At 44.7% G+C, this 22,500-nt stretch overlaps 1 protein-coding gene across 1 annotated transcript in view; it reads right to left on the bottom strand.

The window, feature by feature from the left end:
* csmd3b (CUB and Sushi multiple domains 3b) overlaps positions 1 to 22,500 on the bottom strand; it is a 390,727-nt gene that overhangs the window by 223,626 nt on the left and 144,601 nt on the right. The window contains exon 5 of the mRNA XM_076302106.1: positions 20,020 to 20,227. Within this exon, the coding sequence (XP_076158221.1) occupies positions 20,020 to 20,227 (208 nt within the window). The remainder of the gene's footprint in view (positions 1 to 20,019; positions 20,228 to 22,500) is intronic.

Below are 22,500 nucleotides of genomic sequence, written 5' to 3'. Positions count from 1 at the left end.
GTACGGCATAATGAACAAACACGAGGGATGGCTGTGGAGGAGTGTGGAAGGACTATGTCTGTATGTGTGTGTGTGTGTGTGTGTGTGTGTGTGTATGTGTGTGTGTGTGTGTGTGTGTGTGTGTGTGTGTGTGTGTGTGTGTGTGTGTGTGTGTGTGTGTGTGTATGTATGTATGAGAGACAAAGTGCCTGTAGAGAAACTGAGAGAAAGAGCTGAGGGAGTTTGAGGGAAGCTGACTTTGCATGAGCTGAAATTCCCCCATAGGAGGATCATCGGTTTACACCTCCCACATGCATAATCCTATGCTCCTAGACTGTCAAATGCACATACAGACAACACACACACACACACACACACACACACACACACACACACACACACACACACACACACACACACACCACAAAAGACAATATGTAATGCATACATGTGTGAAAAATCACCTCTGCCAGCTAGCATTGGCTATAATGTGAGCATCTAATGAATAAGGGGCGGGCTGTCAGAAGAGCCGTTACAAAGCAGAGCAGTCCCATCAGCAGATACGAGTGATCTGACAGACCCATGACACAAAGGCTCAGTATGTCTTCATCATACTGCTCCACTTCATCTTATAGTCTATGAACACCTTGCATTCTCACTTACAAGGCATATAATAGAAAAGTGCATTATAACAAATATATGGTTTCAATGCTGTCAAAATGCTCTCATAATGCTGTCTATAGACTAGGACAAGAATTCAAAATTGTGGACCCCTTTAAACCTTTCACCCAATTTTCCACATCAGTAACCAATTACTGCAGTAACTTCAGCAAGGCCTGCTACAATTTGCTGTCCCTCTTGGTATAGGCTCATGCAATAGTGCATGCAAAGAATTATCGTTTGTCATCACAAATTATCACAAATATTTTTATAATGTACTTTTCATGGGGTGTGCCCTTTCAATGGCATTTACAAACATGTGTGTTTTTAAGGCATTTCCAGCAGCACAGAAAACAATGTTAAGCTAATGGTAACTTGTCTAATCCATTTTATTTCAAAGTACCTATTTTGGTTTTGAACGTTTTAATCGGAAACCCTCTAGGAACATATTGAAAGGGTATATATATATCAGCATGTTCTCTAGCAGTGGGAACCATTAAAGTAAGTGCCAATAAGGAGACACTGAACCATGTGTTGTGGTACACCAATAAAACAAAGGCTTCAGAGGCTGACAACACTGACCTTCAAAGGCTACTTGAGTGGCACTTCAGTCAGCACACACCAGTCACCCAATGAGGCACGTGCCGCCACCTAACCACTCACGGGCCTGGGTGAGCTGAATCTAGATGGCTAGCCCTCTGATCTGCCCTGCAATAGCAGCAGAACACAGCCTCCTATATAACCCCCACTCTCTCGGCCTCTAACTGCAGCCTCCTATGAACCCCCCTCTCTCTCTGCCTCTAAATACAGCCTCCTATATAACCCCCTCTCTCTCTGCCTCTGACTCATATGAAGAGGACAGGAACAGGAAGTGATCATACACACTTTTCTATACGTCCTTGTCATCATGGACACACTTTTTGTATATGTCTTTGTCATCACATATACACTTTTCTATACATCTTTGTCATTACATATAGGCCTACTTCTGTAAATCTTTGTCAGCTGAATACTGGTAGAGAAGCCAACTGGTTTATTAATATGTTGTTTTGCCTTCATCCCTTTTGTGTGACAACCTTCAATTACACACTTTCTCATACACACCTTCTTCCTACGTCTACGTCTCCACCTCCTCTTCTTCTTATTCTCTCTCCCTCTCCCTCTCTCTCTCTTGCTCCCTTTCTTCAGGACTGCGTGCTGTAGCCGGGAGCCTCTGTGATGATTCCTGGTGTGACCCTCGTGGTGTCCTTTAGCTGAGAGCTCTCCCCTGCCTCTGATGCAGCATGGCCCGCTAATAGGTGACCAGGCCACTCAAGCCAGTCAATCAAGGCCTTAGCAGATGACCTGGTCCTTTGCAGCATCCATCACAGCCACTAGGCAGTATGACTGACTAAGTGGACACAATGTTTATATATGGACAGGTAGAGGGGGCTGAATTATTTCTGTTCAATGCTACGCAATCAATTGAATTCAGTACAATTCAATTAAATTGTACTTATGCAATTATAGTGCCATAATGCATGTCTCAAAGTGCTTTACAGAGTGTAGGTTGAACATGAACCTTGATCAGGAATAAATAACTTCATGTGAATTCAATTTCAACTTCAATGTGAATTCTATCCATATGCATGGTCTTTCATTACAAAATAGAGAGTTGGTCACATGGGCGGTCAGAGGGCAGTCTAAACACTTCACAACACCCTTCCATTTACTTAAGCCCTCGTGTTGACCAGTTTGAGAGGATATTGGGAGGTCATTGATACCGTAATGCCATTTCCAATTCATTGATTTTTGGAATGGTCAAAGTACATTGCTTTGTTTATTCTGCCAAGCCTAAAGGGGGGGGGCTACTGATAAGTCCACTTTAGGTCCAATTACACCAAATGGAGTGTAGTTGAAAGCCACTCCTAACTCTGCTAAGCTCTTGAAATTTCACGAGGCAATCCACTTAATATTACCCCAGGCTTCTGGATTCAAATGTCTGTTTTGCAGAGTGTAATAAATAGGAAAGGTCACTGCTGAAAATAGCATTGACATTCAGATGTATTTTTGGCAGTGTTGAACAATAAGCTTACAAGCCTACAAAACAATTCAGAAGTGGTTTTATTTGACAGAGTAAAGCCTTTGTTAAAGTTTGTAGATCGTGGGAACAAGGCTGCTGGATGCCTGTGGAGAGCAGTGAAAAGCCCACACTATCCCAGGAACCAACAAACCTTGAGTGGTCTATATATGATTACAGTTTAAAAGTTCAAAAGCCCCAAAGCCCCCTGTCCATCAAACATTCTGAAGTATATATGTAATACTTGTTATATGTAATGTATAAGTATATATGTATATGTTATTATACATGTATGACAAGTATATATGTAATACTTGTCATACATGTATAATAAATGCATAATAACACATTAATGAATAAGAAGAGTAGTATACATAGATACGCCAAATATTCCAAGAGATTGGGATTAGGATTGGTTTATTCACTCCCTCACTCTCCATATCAAGCTGGCATGTGGTGAGCGTTGTGGCGCATAATGGCTGCCGTGCATCACCCAGGTGGGTGCTACACATTGGGGGTGGTTAGTGAGGTCCCCCCTGCACTGTTAAGTGCTTTGAGCACCGAGAAAAGCGCTATGTAAATATAACATGTTGTTGTTGTATTATCAATTTAAAACAAACCACTAGCATGAAAATATAAAATATAGTGTAGAGTGACACAAATTAACGTGGGACGTGTACAGATTGTTTAGAACAAAAGATTGAATCCTTATGCCTTTTCACACTGCCAAAATCGCCGCGATTTTATGTACCAGAATCGCGGAAGGACTGTCCCTTTCACATAGACCGAGGCGGAACGGCGGGACAGTGTCTCGCCAAATTTACTACCAAGCCCCCTAGAAATTTTGCCGAGTTTTTCCGTTCCGGCACCAGTGTGAATGGGTCAAGGCGGAAAGGGGAATCTGGGCGGGCATTTTGATGCTATGTCCAGCCCACCACAGGAGATTGCAAATAAATCTAACTGATCAAAAGCAGCAATAGCAGAGACAGCACATTATGTCAGTCTTTAAAATTCACAAAGTCTCCAGTCATTTAATGCCTGCTAGAGTTGACTGTAGCTCGGAATGCAATCGGTTGCCATAATAGGCTATCCTAAAATCCAGCGATAAAACAAAGCATGAACTCATGAGCGTCTGTCTGCCCTATATGTATATCCTCTGATTGTAATGCTTACAGATATCTAGGCGATATTTGTAACATTTATTTTGTATTTGGCCTGTTATAAAATCATGTAGGCCTATTGAACAATTTAAACACATTGTGAACCCCAAAGTTGGAGACATATAGACATTACTGCAAATTTACAGGGGAATGCTTTACACCTTTGTGTTCGGTAAGGTCTGCTGTTTATTCTGATATATGGTTTGTCATGTGTTGAGGGAAAGTTCGCGAAGTATTAAATTAAAGTTACTTTTCTCGCGAACCTTTTACCACAACAACTAACCACTAACATCGTTTAAAAGCTGATAAAAAGCTCTTTCGTGTGATGGCTCACATGATGTACATTGCTTTAAATGCATTATCGCTTCACTACCCAACACGCGAACAAGAAAGAAAAGAAAAAAGAAACCAATAAGCTTATGTCGCGATTTCCGACAGGCCCAGGCCTAGAAAAAAGACAGCTATGGTAACCTAACAATTAGGATTTGCTTTGCCTACACTGCTGTTTGGTTGTCCCAAACTTGAGACGATCCATACTCGCATTTAACTGAATCTTATCAACCCAAACAGAGTGACAGGATGCAATGCCTAATAATCTCACTGCCTTCGGCATAACTGCTAACAGTGCGCCTAAGCCTACTGTTAAAACACCTGAAAAATATTAAGCTGCTGTTTTCTTTTCATAACGAGCAGTAGGCCTACGCTTGAATGATTTATGATTGAATGGGACGTTGCGTTTTTAAGCGCCAGAACTGCTTATCACGTCGTGTGAGAAAGTTTACACCAATCATCATCTTCTAATGTATCCTTATGTTGAGATGTCCATTCTCTTTGCCCTAGGCTATCATTTGTGCGCAAAGAATGTTTCAATTAATACAGTACACAAGCTATTTTTATTGTTGTAATATTGAATGATTTCATTAATAAATTGTACGCACAGTGCGTACAGGATTACGGCTGGCGGCGCCACTGACCAAGGCCACAGTAGCCTGTGAACCTCTGATTTTCAAAGGAAAATCACGGCCAACAGCAGGGGGCAACTCTTCTCTTCAATTTCCCTTCCAAATGTCTTTTTATTGTCTGAAGACATCTATCGCAAGAATCTAACATTCTAAGCAACAGCAAAGCAAATGCAAGCTAACCAAAGTGCAGTCGGTTCTCCCGCCATGGTTTTGGAAATCACACACCTGCTGCATCTGAAGGGCCACGCATAATAAGGCCTACGACTATCACTCTACACGCCCCCTGTTGCACGTCACATTTTAATTTGCTAGCTGATCCTGCCTCCTGGCTCCCCAAAATGCCGCATCATGTGAACAGATCAGCAGGCCGGCAAATTTTCACCTCGTTTTCAGACACACGTTGCGGCCAAAAGATGTCTTCTCTTCCTGCAAATTTAGCGTGATCTCTGTGTGAAAAGGCCTCTTGCTTAGTTGTTTTCTCAGAGGCTACTTTGTATTCCCACCACTGAGCTGGCCAGCCTCAATACGGCTCTTGTGGGTTCCGCTGGAACACCTCCTGCTCTGTGTGAGGTCATAGGGATTACATGTGTCTGTGCCCATGTGGGGGGGGAGAGGAAGCCGGCTGTCAAGTGGAGCCGGCACCGAGGCCCGGTGGCCCCCGCTACGAGACCTGACAGGCCAGCCCTGGACCTCCCCGGGGGGGAATGCTGTCGCTTGACCGCGTGGGGCCTTAACTGGGGCTTTAACCAACCGCTACACACACACACACACACACACACACACACCTACACCATCCTCCAACAAACACACACACGCACAGAGTGGTCAGCCAACTGGAGGGGACACTGTCTTGCCTCTGGGTAATCCCATGGCAAAGCCGTGTTCTGCGCCAGCGGCTTGTGTGTATTGTTTGTCTCCCCCCCCCCATCATCTGCTGGAGCCTTATAGACTCACCAAAGCCCTGGGACTCCATGGCAAAGGCACCGCTACTTTTATTTTGTCGACGGAGGGTTGTTGGTGGTGTGGTGGTGGTGGTGGTGGGGGATTTTTCCCTTCGCTGCTCTGGTGGTTAAAACACCAAGTGCTGGTGTTTGGATCAAGGGTAAACCTATGGAAAGGGATTACCGGGAGGGTAGCAGGCCGCGAGGGCTGGCGGATCAATCTTTCCACCGTCTGCTGACCACTCCATCCTGCCTTGACAGGCCTTGTTCTGAGGCAGAACAGTGAGGAACCTTGATAATGCCTCGAGATCAAAACGAGTCAATCGTCAACATCACCCCAACATCACAACATCGATCTCTTCTTCAGAAGTTTGCTACTGGCGTGTTGCTTAAATGTTTAATATCACCTTAAGTTAAAGAGAATTCGATTTACACAATCAGAGGGCCTGGTTAACACAACAGAGAGGCTTTCACCTTCCTCGAGGATCACTGTTCTCCACTTTGCTTATAATAGTGAGGTCTGTTTTGAATCAGGGGATGGAAGGTGATGCAGCAGGTAAGCCTTGGAATGATCAAACTCCTTGCGCCAAGTGATATGATTGAAAGCACTGTCCCTCATTGTCAGCACCTGAATCATTGTTTCACACTGAGGTCCAGGAGACAACAACCTTCCGCTACAATCAATAGCCATAGCAATGCTGTCAAAACATATCTTAATTCAGGTGGCTCGCAGCTGTCCGATGGATGGATCCGCAGTCGCCCCCCCACTCTCTTTTCTTCTCTCCGACTCTCTTTTTCTCTTTCACTCTCTCACTCTCTTTTTATCCCTCACCTCGGCGCGCCGCAGATTTAAAGAATGAGGGGCGCCAGAGGCAGCTGCCGCTCATTTGTAATATTCCGCTTGTTTCTCTCCCTCGCCTGTTACCTGCCGCACCCAGGCAGAGAGGCGGCCATTTCCCCTGCCTCGCTCCTGCCCGGACATGGCACGCAGCCCGAAGGTGGGGACACAAAGGAGTATGACAGATGTCGAGGCCAGAGCGGACTTTTCTGGACGGTTCTTCGGCGTTTGGATGCTTTAGTCCGCTTGTTTTGGAGTCGGCTGCATTTTAGAATCCTTAATGAAGTGGTTTAATAACTTCACGGCACTCAATTACTGGCTATGAGAAGGTGACACTTATGTGTGCAAATGTATGTGTATGCTTTTGTGTGTGTGTGTGTATTGGAAAGTGCCAGGAGGGAGTGTGTAATATAGTAGTTGCTAATCTAGATGGTGGTGTGGAAAGGAAGGACTTTAGTGGGGAATTATTCAATCATTTCGCTGACATTGAGGAACGACTTGGTCATAAATCACCATGCTTTCTATAGGGCCTACCATTAGCATCGACTGCTATTTCCCAACATTAACTCAACAGCCCCAAGGCATCCATGCTCTTTGGTAAACACCCGGTTTATCAATATGGCCACAAAAAGGGGTGCGAGGCATGTGCATATCATTACATGGCTCTGACTTGTGCTATCATCATCTTCAAGCCAATGTGTGATGGAAAAGTACTTAGGATACCAAAGTGTTTTAATTGAGGCACAAATTGATTCATAATTGGTCAATTTTGCCATTAACCAGTCTTAATGAGTGAGAATATTAGTGCACAACCAGTGCAATCTAACGAGCTAATGTAATTTTTCACACACATTTGCAAAGGAATTCTATGAGGAAATGAACCGGCGGTTTTCAATAGACACATTTCGGGTCCTTACATAAAGTGCAGTGGAATCCGTTCTGTAAACATGCCAATGGTGGAAGGGAACTTGCCATGACATATTCATAGCATTGGAGTACATTGTGGTAGCTTTATTTAGTTATGTAGCTTTATGAAAATATATTCTTATTATTATGTATGAAAAGATATTCTGTAAACTGTCTGAAGTCTATGTGGTGAAACAGCAGGGGTAAATAGCGCTAATGTATACACACGCTTGGGGCCCAGGAGTTTACTTATAAGGACATGTATGCCTAGAGACACTGGTCATCCTAAGTAGTTGTTCAGCAGGATCAGAGGTCATTAGAAGGAAAATACCTAGGCACATACTGTATGTACTTCCTAATGTGGTAAAAGACGACACAGGAGATATTTTTCACACAAACAAGTGACAACATGTGAAGGTATAAGAACTATGTACAGAGAGTCAGAAGTAGCTTGCTTCGCGAACCAATGCTCTGGAATGCATTAAAGCCATCATCTGCAGTATTCATCTACGTTGTTTGGAATTCTTTTGAGTTTGTATTATTTGATTACAAAAAGCCACCACAACATGAAGAAAAGACATATATGTTGCGGCAGAGGCAAAACAATGGCATTATGGTTCTATTCTGAATTGCCCAGAAGACCGTTTCGCTCTCCCAGGATCTGTGCCCACCGTAAACATTGTAAACAACATGGAGTCCCAAGTCAAACAGAGGGTTTCGGCACAGAGCTGCCAAATCTTGCCAACACAAAACCTGCCAAAATTCCAGCTATTACACTGCTCGCAAAAAAAGAGAAAGCAAACAGTGAATGGCTGGCCTTAAATAATTCCAAAGGTAGGAGGAGTATTTTTTTTTCAGTTTAAACCTTTTTTTATGTTTAATCTGCTTCTCAACCTCTTCAGCTAGGCCCCCCATCATCAAGAGATTTATCACGACTGGCGCTATTTGGCAGAATATGAAAAGAGTTCTCTCTCATAAAAGCACACACCGTTATGCATGCAGGCATACACATGCACACAAACAGCCACATATACTACGGACTTGATGAACATGATGAACAATTTAATAATGCAAGACATGCATGCTTTGCAAACGTGGCACCCTCACAAGTCACAACTGGATGTGGGACTGAATCTGTTTGGGGTTCATGTGGTGAGTGCCGTCAAGTCAGTGGTACAATAGAGATGTAGCAGTAGTCAGATAGTGGATATTTAATGGAGAAAATAGTAATAGGGCAGCCGTAGCCTACTGGTTAGCACTTTGGACCTGTAACCAGAGGGTTGCCGGTTCGAACCCCGACCAGTAGGCACGGCTGAAGTGTCCTTGAGCAACCACCTAACCCCTCACTGCTCCCCGAGCGCCGCTGTTGATGCAGGCAGCATAAATGCAGAGACCAAATTTCCCTTCACGGGATCAAAAGAGTATATATACTTATACTTACTTATAAAGCCAACATGCATGAAGCATTGTGTCCTCTTTTGGAAAAGGACATCTGGCCAAAAGTTCAATAAATTGTCTAGTAGGGAATACCACAGGACAAATATATCTGTGATATGCACAATATATACAACAAATATATGGCTTCACATGTTTTACCAAATGTTACTTGAGTGTCATGCCATTCAAAACAAAATCAATGCACAAGCGTAAGTGCGTGTGTGTGTGTATGAGTATGTATGTGTGTGTGAGCCTGTGTGTGTGTGTGTGTACAGTATGTGCGTGTGAGTGTGTGTGTTCACAGATGATATCAGCTCTTCCAAGGACATGGAAATGGACTTGAACTGACAGCTGCCCAGCAAGTTTGTGCTGCAAGCCTTTGTGATTAGTCCCATTCAAGAGGCCATCTGTGGACTGGGTACTGCAGCGGCACCACCACCACCAGACCCACTCTCTCTATCACTCTATTCTCTCTCTTTCTCTCTCTCTCTCTATCACTATCTGTCTCTCATTCTCTATCTCTTTCTATCTATCTCTCTCTGTGTGCTCACAGCGTCCTGCTCCACCATCTGATGTGCCACTCTGATGCGGACCAGTTGTCCATTTACACACACACACACACACACACACACACACACACACACACACACACACACACACACGCACGCACACACATTCCTATACACAATAGTACACAGAAGTCCAGGCATACATATGGCCATGCATGCAGACATGCGTAGATGCTCTCTCTCTCTCTCTCTCTCTCTCTCTCTCTCTCTCTCTCTCTCTCTCTCTCTCTCTCTCTTTCTCTTTATCTATCTTGTGCTCTCTCTCTCTCTTTCTCTCTCACATACAAATGTGTGTGCGCGCAGCCGCGCACACACACACAACCACATACACAGCTTTTGCCGATAATGACAGGAACATTTGTCAGCCCTAGCCATATGCCCATGTGCACTACATGATCAGAGACAGAAAAATGTTCCTGATCAAAATGTTTCATTCGTTGCTCTCCATACTTCTATTTTGCACCCTCCCATGAGTAATGAATGGCCAGAGAGAGAGACAGAGAAAGAGACAGAGAAAGAGAAAATAAGAGAAAGAAAGACAGTGAAAGAGAGGCTCGAAGAGCGAGAAAGGCAGAAATCAAACACCTAGCACGCACCTGCCTCCAATCCCACTGTGTTGTGTTGAGGTGTGTGGTGTGGTGCGGTGTGGTGTGGAGTGGAGGGCTGTGTAGGCACGGTATGTGGTATTTATACTGAGTCCCACCACGCCTGTCTGAGCAGCAGCCATTTTCCCTCTCCTTCCCTCTCCTTCTCCCTCTCCCTCTCTCATTCTCTCACTCTCTTGCTGAACAACTCTCACACACTTTTTCCTCGCTTTCCCTATCTCTCTTTCTCTCATTTCCCTTTTTTCTTAAGGCTTCCCCTCTCTCCCTCTCTCTCTCTCTCTCTCTCTCTCTCTCTCTCTCTCTCTCTCTCTGTCACAGCCTGAACCAATAACTCTCACGTGGCTCCAAATGAAATCCATTCCCCTGACTGAGTGGCCGTGTCGTGTGGCTTGTGTGCATGCGTCCTCCCTGCCGCTGGTAGGCACAGAAGCAATCAGAGAAGGGAAGCCAGGGTGCTGATTTTATTATTTCAGGAGTGGGATGGGGGATAGGGGGTGTGTGTGTGTGTGTGTGTAGAGATGCATCTAGCCGGTGGCTATGCAGGGCACTTTAGGGAGGGGAAAGTGGTGCCACACAACAAGAATTTCTAACTGCTCACCAGGTTCCTCTGAGCTAGGAAGAGGGCTGGTGACGACAATTCTATGGCAGAATTAAAGTAAGACGGGATGCTTTGTGAGGGAGAGCGACATGCCGAGGAACAATATAATGCTGGGGTGCCATTTGCAGAGTAAGTGCTGTGTAAAGACCTGAGGCTAACACAATGCTAAGAAGGCACCTGACATAAATAACTGTCAGTTCAGTTCTAAACAAATGATTTGGAGAAATGCTACAAGCCCATCTCCACATCTATATGTACAGTATGTGAGCATTGTACAGTGGTGGATAGAAGTCAGCCGAGGAGTGTGTGATCAATATCAGAATGGCCTGGAGGGGTGACGGTGAGCATGAAGCCGAGTGTCATGGGGTCAGAAAAACATCTGCAGCCTGATGGAGGTGTCGCGATCCTTCAGACCTCCTCACCCCTCCCTGAGAGCTAACTCGGGGTCAGGTACAGCGCCGCACAGAAAATACATCCCAGATGACGGCTCTTACTCTCCTTCTCTCCATCTCTCTCTCTTTCTCTCTCTCTCTCTCTCTCTCTCTCTCTCTCTAGCTGTCACTCACTTCTTGCCTTTCTCTAAATCAGAGTGGAAGCTGAGAAGCCTCTAGAATATTCAGTTGTGCGCTTTACATTTTTCAACTCCTCTCGATGCAAAGGCATTTTAAGTGCAACCCTGGGCAGCCATGCTAAGTGTGCCGTACAGTAATGAGGAATTATGTGTGCATAAATGACATATTTGGATCACCTCATGCAATTTACATGGTGGAGAAGTCTCTGCCAAATGTAGTTGGGCACTGCAGAATCCTGGCCTTGCGGCATGGAAACCCCCCCCATTATATGTTGATTACAATAAACGTGTTTTTGTGCTGTTGTTTGGTTTTGTGTCTTTCTCTAGCGCCAGCGCAGGCTACATGCGATCTGGCTCGGAGCGAGGCTGGCACGAGACCCAGTGCAAAAGGTTCCCTGTTAAACAAGGCCCCTGGCTTCGCTACGGTTATTGCTTTGGCTGGAACGTGTGGGGTGAGTGCGAGACAACGGGACTGTGGTGCATTCAACCCTGAGGTGGCATTTGTATGCATGTAAGTATGTATATACTGTATGCATGCATGTGTGCGTGGGTCTGACAGCATGCGTGCCCCCAAATCTGAATGCAAATTGATACATAATGGCGGTGGTAGTGTAGTGGTTAAGGAGCTGGGCTAGCGTGCAGTAGCCTGAAAGTTGTCGGTTCAATTCCCGGCTTCCACCGTTGTGCCCTTGAGCAAGGCACTTAACCCAAAAGTTGCACAAAAGTTGCCAAATGTGATCCCTTGTAATATAGCTGACATATGTAAGTCACTTTGGTCACGAAGTGTCTGCTAAATGTAATGTAATGTAATGTACCATAATGCATATACAATGGCATAGTGCATGTGTGCATCCATGTTTCGGTATATGCTTATCTGAACATATATCAATCAGTTGTGTGTGTAGATATCCACATGCATTTTTCATACTGTTGATGTCTTCAGCTCTGCTCTGACCAAAACACAATGATACAATTGTGAGGCCAGGAGGAGAGTCAGGGCTATCAGTGTCCTTCTAATTACACCTGAGGCCGACAGAAGAGGAGAAGGAGGCTCTGGAGATTATAGCCTGGGAGAGGGGGATGAGAGCAGAGGAAGCGTGGGGGCACTCTCTGGGGTGACCAGGGGGTGGTGGGGTGGAGTGGGGGCGGGTGGGTGGGGGTCCTTCTGAAGGACACAGGACCTGGAGCGGCGGCCACGGCAGCGGCAGCTCTCCTGCCAAACGAGGCTGCTGTCCAGCCTCCTTATCTACCCTCCCTGGCACCCCTGACAGGCGCTGGTCGCCTGCCACCTCCACTTTAGCCCCCCCCCCCTCTCCACTCCTGATGGCTGTGCGGACGCTGATAAATGCCCTGGCTCCGGACATCCCGCGCCAATTGAATGTCACAAGTTTGAGTGGTGCACTTTTCCTTTCGACTAACCACTTTCAGGTATAGGAAGGACAGAAACTTTAATGGATTTTCCACATAGCTTTCTCTCTCTCTCTGTGTGTGTGTGTGTGTGTGGTGTGTGTGTTTATGTGTGTAATATGTGTGTCTGTGTGAGTATATGTGCGTGCTTTCCCATCAGTTTGTGTTTAAAAGTATGAATGCGCTTCAAGCAGGCAGAGAGATAAGCAGCCTGTTAGTAATCAGCGTGCGTGCGAGGAGCAAGTGTCGGCAGGAGAGTTGGTGAAAGTACGGGATGCGGGGGCCCAAGTGTGTGCTCAAGCGTGTGTGTGCTTATGTGTGTGTGTGGGCATCCATGTGCGAGCGCTTCTCACACACCAGACTGCAGGGTGTTTGGAACAACAACAGCACACAGCGGCCGAGTACAAAGTGTTTTTCAGCTGCACAAACAGAGAGACACACACACACACACACACACACACACACACACACACACACACACACGCACACACACACAGACACAGACACACACACATGAATAAGCACGCTCGTGAGCATACATGCAATGCATGCCCTGTGTTTGCGTGAGTTTGTCTGTCACTTCTTCTGTGTGTTAATGAATCTGTATGTATGTGCGTGTGTGTGTGTGTGTCAAGGAAGGAGTATGAGACATAACTCTTGGATTGGAGCAGTCCAAGGTCACAGTGGAGAATGTTCCTGATCGGGATGCTGCCTCCATCCTGGCGCGCTAGATTTCCCTGAAGTGCGCGTCCAGGCGTGTGCCAGCCAAATTGATTGGAACGTGGAATGCATAACATTTGTCGCTATAGTTGCTCAATTCCCAGCTTCGTCGCGAGGGGAGTTGTTTCTTCTCTCTTTCCCAGCCTCCCAGTCTAAGCCAAAGGAGGCAACACAGATGTGCACAAATCATATGCAACCCTGTCTCCCCACTCTCTCTCTCTCACACACACACACACACACAGACCGTGCAGGGGATGTGAAGTGGCAGTTCCCTCTAATGGGATGTTTATTGCAGGATTTGCAAGTAAATGCGGGTGCATGAAACACTGGCACTGCCTGGCTGGCACGTCATCCGGAGGCCGCTGGATAAGATATCCTAATGCACAGTCACGGAGCAACCAGCGCCCACCCTCCCAACCCACACACACACACACACACACACACACACACACACACACACACACACACACACACACACACACACACACACACACACACACACACACACACACACACACCAAACTCAGAAACTGGATAAATGCAGAGGGGAGAGGAGAAAAGAGTAGAAAAAATAAAACGTGGAGTGACAGCCACTTTCATAATCTCCCCCAAAATGGGATTAGATCTCCGAAATTGGCCCCGGGTCAAGCGCTTCCACAAGCAGACGTGTGGGGGGAAGAGAGGTCTGACCGCAGCCATGTCACATTTCGCCCATTAGGAGCCTTGCTGTCTGGAGCTCTCGGAGGGCACTCCGGGGCTTGTTTAGAGGCCGGGCTAATTGTCTTTGTCCTGCCGCTTTTGGTAAGGATAGCGCTGCCTGGCTCTGTGCGCGGCTGTTACCGTTGGCAACATGGCGGCAAGCAGACTTTCCCTGCAGGTGTTTTGAAAGGCTCTTTCCAGCTGTAGTCCACATTTTCAGGGTCATTGGTAGAGAAAGAGAGAGAGGGAAAGAGACAGAGAGAGAGAGAGAGAATGAAAGAGTGTGAAAATGAGAGTGGAGGAAAATAGTCTAGACTTCCTCCCTCATTCACAGGAGAGTGGAGAAGAGCCACATGTAATCATCCCCAAATGTGACACTCCACCTAGTGTGGTTGCTGCCTGAGGGATATTGTGCTCTAAGTCAGCCCTAATGAATCCACACTGACTTTATTCTCCAAAAAAGAGCTGGAGTGTCTGAGTAGGCGGTTTTACTCACCGACTCTCTATTTTACCAGCTGCTGGTCAAATTCCAAAATGTCGGGTTTGACTACAGGCTTAAAAGAACCACACCACAACACTAAATCAGGTCCAGCACATGTTGCCTTGCTATTGGTCTTGTATGCAGTTGATCCAGGTCCAAGCGTAAATTATTCTTCTATAGGAGCCATAATGTCAGGGCAAGAGTATGGTGAAGGTTTGGCACAGGAATAATATGCCTTATTTTAGACATATTGTCTAAGAGAGCAACAGCACTAATGGAATCCCAAAGTTACCAAAGGAGGCATCTGGGCCATATTTGTTTTTCCACAACGGTGCTACACAAACACATATCATTACTGTAGAGTTGAGAGCATCTTTTTTCTGTTTTAAATGCTGAATCCTTACTTCTACATCAAAGAGCCAGACCAACTAAGACCTTCTCTATCTGGTCAACACCTTTCCCCCCCTCTGCTTGAAGAGATTATTCATCTCCAATCTCGCAAACACCCCTGCCGCCCACACATCCTGTTGGAAATGAAATTTCACATTTCAACATCTGTTGATTCTGATCTAGTTATTAATGTGGGCAGGAATGCTGCTCTGCCTGTTCTGATCTAAGTGACAGAAATGAAAAAGGTTGCAGAACAAAACACTGAATGCAGAAACAGAGACTAACAGGATGCTTGGCCTTGTGTGAGCAAAAGAACTGAGCACTCACACTCCACACATACACATCACCAGTAATCCTTTGTGACACTACACATAAAATATAGTGTGGCCATTGGATGGCGTAATGGTTAAATCAGTAGACCAGTGATTTTGAAATATGGTGGCTGGACAGGTGAGTTGCTGGATCGAAACTCAGCCAGACAGAGATTTTAGTAGTTGTCCCTTCAAATTTATGTTTTATTTTAGCCAGGGAGGACGTATTTCAGGTGCTGGGATTCTGGGTTGGACAACTTTAATAGTTGTCAGATTTAGAAGCAGCATTAGTGTGGAGCTACTAACCAAATTAAAGTTGTTAAACCTCAAGCTATATGGACTTATGGGTCACAAGTGAGATTACAGACTAAGCTATAGAGCCAATGGGCTACTAATTGTGACAGTCTTACATTGAAAACGTACAATGTAAACTTCAGAACCCTGGACAGCAGCAACAACTCTTTGACCAAACTTTGACAGTTCAAAACAACACTATAAATTTCAGTACCATGGATAGTTCCAAACTGGTAAAATAGCACATGGCATGGAATTATGCCATTTCAAATCTGGTGTAATTGCATACTGTATGGCATGGAATTATGGTCAAATAGCAGAGTCATTATCCCTCCAGCATCTGTTTTGCTTGTGACTTCATTGAATAACTCCTGATGCATTGCCAACATATGCATCAGAAAGCATTGGCCAATGGGGGGATGTGAACTGTTCGACTCTTTGAATCCCCTTTGATTACCACGTCACCCAGACTTGACCCTGCTAATCATGGTCAATATGCCTGACACTCACAAATGATCCGGGCGGACAGGCGTGCTCTAACCCCATCACCGCCAATCAGCAGCAGGGAGAATGCTAATTGAGGCTAATGCTGACCTACTGTACACCAACATGTGTCTCATATGTCCAGCCGGTTAGATGACAACCTCTGACCACTACACGTCTGCGTGTGTTACCTAACAGGGCTGGGCTCATAATGTCCCGTCTATCTGCTTGGTCCACAGAGCTAGCTAGCATTAGCCATAAAGCATGATGCATAATCGATAAACCTCTACACCTTTAGCCTCTCCTGTCCAGTCCCGTCCAGCTCACAGCACAGCACAGCCCAACCTGAGCCAGCCCATTGCCTGAGCCATTACAGTAGGGGCACATTTAAATCATCCCTGGGCATGTTTTCCCATTCACTTTTGCACGCTTTTCTGGCCAGCGCCAGTCATTCTCCACAGCACATTTGCCTGCAGAGCTTGTCTGTGGATGATCTAAGGACCTGTTCCCAGGGCCAGCCAGGCGCCCTGCCTGCCCACAATGAGGTCAGATGGGCCGGGGGAAAAAAGGCTGGTGGATCTCTTCAGAGGGCAGACAGAGCTAGGCAAAACACACACACACACACACACACACACACACACACACACACACACACACACACACACACACACACACACATAAACACACATAAACACACATAAACACACACACACGGGCACACGCGCATGCATGCACACACACGCACATGCACACACACACACACACACACACACACACAAACACACATAAACACACAGGCACACACGCACGCATGCACACACACACACGCACACACACACATACACACGCGCACACACACACACACACAATCCATTGTAATGTCTACCCTATGGTTCCCTTTCATATCAGTCTGTGGTCTGAGTGCTCCTCTCCCCTCCTTTCCTTCCTTTTCCTGGAAAGAGAGGAGCCAGAGAGAGCCAGAGACAATGGTATGATTCCCGCATGACTGCTTTCTCATCTACTCTCTCAATGCCTCTCTTCTTCCCCCCCCCCTCTCTCTCTCTCTTTCAGCATTGTGACATCTCTTCTGTGATTGCTTTTGTAGTAGAGCTGATGGAAGAGTTCTGCCCTCACTTCTCTTCATATTTCAGAAAGCCCTTTTTTCTCTCCATACATGGAGTCCGATCTGTCTTACCACTCTGTGATACAGAAGCAGTGGTGCTGTAGTGGGTAGGCTAGTCATGGCATCATTCATGGCTGTGTTGGGATGGTTGGAGCAACCTTTTGGAAACAATGCACTGTGTGGCATTCTTTGAAATTTATCACCACGAAAACATTCCCCGTCACGCTCAGGCATGCGTTCGGTGATCAAAAGTGTGCTCTGTCGTTTATAACTCTCACTTGGTGCAGCCTAATGCAGTTCTCTGAACTGAAAGTTCACAGCATTGAACCAAATCATCTTCTGGCTTCACACCCAATTTCACCTTAGAGTAACTGTCATTGTTTTATGATGTTTGCTCTCCATCAGAAGCTCCCAAATCCACATTACGATGAATGGGCTTCTATTCAACTCCTCATTGCCACGGCCAGCTTCATAGCACCCCATTAACACTTAATGTGGCCGGTTAAGTTCATGATGATAGCAATAAATTTGTAAAATGAAGAGGAGAAACCCAACCAAAAAAAAATCTATCTTTAAAACATATACCTGGAGTAAACAATCCCTAACAGCATCAGACTCTTAAACAGATCTGGGCCGGAACAGTGCCGGATCAGGGCTATTTGAGGCTCACCTGCATTCTGAGATACACTGTGCTCGTGTCATGCTATTACAGTAGTGTTCTATTAGTGAGGCCATGTTATCATCAGTTGGTGATGTTCAATGAAATGCAGACACAATGCAGATACAGAAGTCAATTCAGGGTAAAATGTGTGTTTATGTGATGATGCCAATTCAGGTATGATAAATACTGCGTCAAATGAAGAAGCACAGCATGCTGTTTGTGCCACTGGCATAGGTGCTGTTTACGCTGCGCTCAGGAAGGTAAAAATCTGCCCCACTGTCTCTAATATGAAAGACATTCTAATGTATACACACACACACACACGCACACACACAGAGAGAGAGAGAGAGAGAAAGAGAGAGAGACAGAGAGAGAAAGGAAGAGAGAGAGAGAGAGAGAGAGAGAGAGAGAGAGAGTGAGAGAGAGCGAGCCACAAGCACAAAGACCTACTTCAGTAAATAAGCAGACAAAATGAAAGCACACTGAGTCTAACACAAAGGGTGGGCAGATCCGCCTACTGAAGCCATCATTTGTGCACGGGCAAGGAGCATTCAGCCAGGCACTCTTTAAAGGGGCTTCCTCCAGTCTCCTCTGTCTGGCTAATTTAATTGGCTTATTCATTTTATGGCAAGGTTCCAGAGCAGTGAAAGACAGGCAAAAAAGAAAGAGAGAGAGAAAGAGAGATGAAGTTTGTAGGCAAGAGAAAAAAAAGAAAATGAAAGGAAGAGAGAAGAGAGAGGTTTGGAGAAAGTCAGTTATAAGATGGAAAAGTATTAATTAGTGAATGTGTGAAAGCATATTTAAGAGCAAGGACATACAGAGTCATTGACATGAAGCAGCACTCTTGTATAGCAGTCTTGCTGCTGTGCCTATAAGTCATGTCAACAAACTAGCAGCGCGGTGATCTTACAGAAAGAAGTTTGTAATTATGTGCTTTTTTGTATTTGTACTTATAATGACTTATACATTTTAAATATACATAACCTTTTAAATATGCAAATAATACTGCATATAACCTTTCAAATATGCAGGTGCGATTAGTGAAGCCAAATATATATGATTAAGTGAATAAGTGCATAACAGACAGAGAGAGAGGGAGAGAGACAGAGAGACAGAAACACAGAGAGAGAGACAGAGAGACAGAGACACAGAAAGAGAGACAGAGAGAGAGGGCTACTTTAGCTAGTTTGGGAGCCACGGTGTTTCCCATTTCAGTGTCTGGCAGTCATATTGTGCTAAAAGAACCCCTTTCATTTAAACAGATAATTGACCATGAAAGGTCAGAAGAGTGCCAGCTTGCAGATTGCTTAGTGGATGGCATAAATCAGACATTTATGCAACAATGCAATTGCCATTTAAAATTGCGGCCAGTTTGTGGTACTTGGAACTTTTGACAGAACACAAACAAAAACTCAGTGGATAGTATAAAAATGGCATGGGCATGAATGTGGTCTAGTCTAGTCTCAAAACAAGGGAAGGCGAGACATCAAGGTGATTGTTGCTGTGCTAAAGTAATAGTCTAGTGCCCTGTAAACAGTGTTGACATCTGAGACCAGTAAATCTAAAGGCCTCATAATGAAAGTGAATGGAAGCTCTTCCTCTTCTGGTAAACTTTTACCAGATAAAGACGTTTCTATCAAATCTGAACACAAATGCCATTTGTCACACACCTGCTCTGACATGAAAATATGCCAGGAAGTGACAAGCCGATTACAATTACAATTAGAGGGGGTTAGCTGTAATCAAGATGGCTCAAAACCTGGCTAAAAACAATGGTTTTGTGGTTGAACTTGCATGCTATATATATTTACAAGAGATGTTACAAGCAACCTGAAGGAGCCGCGAGAGCTAATAGCTCTAGGAGACAGAGCAATAATTATCCATCCATGCTCATCAACAGTGGCAAATTGGTTTACAGGAATGGCGATGGGAATCGATGGACTAATTTGAACACAATCAATAACAGACAGAGATGAAATACTATTATGATGGTCACATTAGAAAATATTAGCCACTTCCAATATGACTAATGCTAACATCTATTTCCTCGATTTCTCTGTGATGGGGAGCATGTAGGTACGTGTGCGAGAACACACAGAAGACCTGGTAGAGAAGGGTGATAGAGTGGTTGGGTTGGTGGGCTTTTAAAAAAAAAAAAGACTCACCAAATTGTTGGCGGCTCCGATCCTTCCACCTCCAAGTAGTCGTACTTTTCCTCTGTCTGGAAGTCTGTAAAAATTACGGAAATGGTGTCTCCAGGATCAGCAAGTATGGTCCACGTACAGTCCGCATTATTGTAATATTCACTCGGGAAATTGGGACTTGATATGATGCCACTTGAACCCCTCAGAGTATCACCACATGTGTCCTCAGCTGTCAATCAAACATGGAAAAACTTCTGTTAGGAATCGGGATTCTACTACACAAACGTATACAGCAGGAAATGACAGCTGAGTCTTTTTGCTTTAGAGATGGCCACACAGTTATTCTGTGTTCCTTTGTATGTTTGTTTTTTGTATACATTCCATTTACATGTATACAGTCATTTACACTTACAGTGTCTAGGTCAGATTGGCTTTGAGGCTGTTACAACAGTCCACTGTTTTGCTGGTGAAATCCCTGCACATTATGACATTTTCTCTATTTATATCAAATGACTTTTAAGTCATATTTCATTTTATCTTTTATTTCTCCTCCCCCTGTGCAGTAATGTGAAAACAGGGTTGCAAGTGGAATTGAGTCGCCAATTTTTCATTAATCCAGTACTCACTGGAGTTAGATGGAACTGACTTTCGGTATTTTCTCTTTTTTCTGTCTCTTTTTTATCACGTTATGGAGAGCTAGTGGCTTATTATGAAGCTCTCCAGAGCTAGAGGCCATCTCTCATCTGTGCCATCAGTTTTAATGGGCTCCACCAACATAAGGTTCTCGTGAGGAAGACAAAAAAAAAGGTCCCAGCTGCATTTCCCAACAGACTTAGAGCTTAGCTCTTGTCTTATCTTTTTCAAAGTCTCCAATTCAACTCGAGAGAGCAATCTTAGTTTATTTCTTTATTTTCTTTTTGAATTTACAAGACTGAAATTTTCTTAGTGAATCATAATGAATTTCAGATTTTTGGATACATTATAATGTACAGATAAAGACACATGGACTAGTCTGTGCACACATGATAAATTATATACATATAATTTATACAACTCAGCATACGTCCATATGTACATACAGTCGCATGGCATTGTGCACAGTACCTGCGTGCATGTACATAGGACATATACCATGAAAAAGTGTAAAGTGTTTCTCACAAGTGAGAATCACTTTAGTGTAAGACTTAGACATTGAACATTCAGTAACAGTAAACAGGAATAAACAGTATACAGACACACACAGAGTATACAAACACACATGGGCATGGGCCATTACAGGGGTCATGCCAATGTGGTAAATATTTGACAGTGGACATAAAATCTAGTCACAGAGGAATACAGTTATACACTCAATCATGCACAAGCACCCACAGGGCCACACACAATACCCACACAAACACACACGCTGTGCCAGTCTTTAACACCTAAACCTCCCACAAACACACAGTTTCATACAGCAAACTAAAACATTGTCACATTCCACCTCCTGCCAAGGCACACTCTCGATGACAGCTAACACTCGCATGCTTCTGCGTGAGTGGGAATATGAGCTATACTGGTTTGACTATACACTCTCACTAGGTTAAAAAATAAAGTCCCCAAAAAGGAACAACTTTTGTAGTCGCAATCTCACAACATCAGTAAAATCAAGACACAGAATGTCTAATGTCACTGGGCATGTGACGCGATTGTCACCTTAACCTTTCCATTAGGTAAAATGAGTCAAGATGAGAACATTAAAAATAAATGGAGTGGGGTTGGAGGGTAGAGTACAAGGGCTGATCGAACATTAATGTCCTTTGCACGCATTTCTGGAGACTACTGCTTCCCCTTTGTTTACTGTACAGTGTAGCATACGACTACGTTCTCCTGACTTGAATTCCAAGGCAGTGTAACCAAGATGCCATTCAATCCCGACCAGTGTAAGAAACAGAACAGAAATCCTAACAGCATGCTTTGTTGACTTTGATGCTAACGCTAGAGGCACTAAATGCTACGCTAAAAGTCTAGAGCTGTGCGTTAAACATGATAGGACCATGCCTGTTATTGAGCGATGAACATTGAGTGGAGAGTATTTTATTGTGTGCACACAAATTGACACAACAGACAGAAGAGAAAAACGCTCCGAGCACTAATGGAATTGCTGATGTGCCATTTGGCTTCTTTTAGGAGGAAATAACTCTTCCCCCCCAAAAAAAGCCTGTGCGACCGCTCAAGGCATTTAGCTGAGCCAAATGAAATGTGACAGCACTATCAAGTCACACACTCACATTATAATACATTGACTCTTAAGTGTTGTCCGGCTACTGATAAGTGGAGAGAAGAGGAGGAAGACAGTGATTTCACTCGATCCGCCAGCTAGCTCTGCCCTGACATTAGCATTGTATTGCAACGGCACACGTCTGCTGGACTATGATAAATTCCCTTTAGGAAACATTCTTGTCAGTCATTTGTAAATCAATGCTGCATTTCCATGTTTCGGGTAGCGGCGGCCGAGCCCCA

Source organism: Alosa pseudoharengus, unplaced genomic scaffold, assembly GCF_046254945.1.
Source record: "Alosa pseudoharengus isolate Yale_2024_CS ecotype anadromous, Long Island Sound unplaced genomic scaffold, YU_APseudo_1.1 YU_APseudo_1.1_scf_23, whole genome shotgun sequence".
Lineage (NCBI taxonomy): Eukaryota > Metazoa > Chordata > Actinopteri > Clupeiformes > Clupeidae > Alosa > Alosa pseudoharengus.
This window is presented reverse-complemented; position numbering and strand designations above follow the sequence as displayed.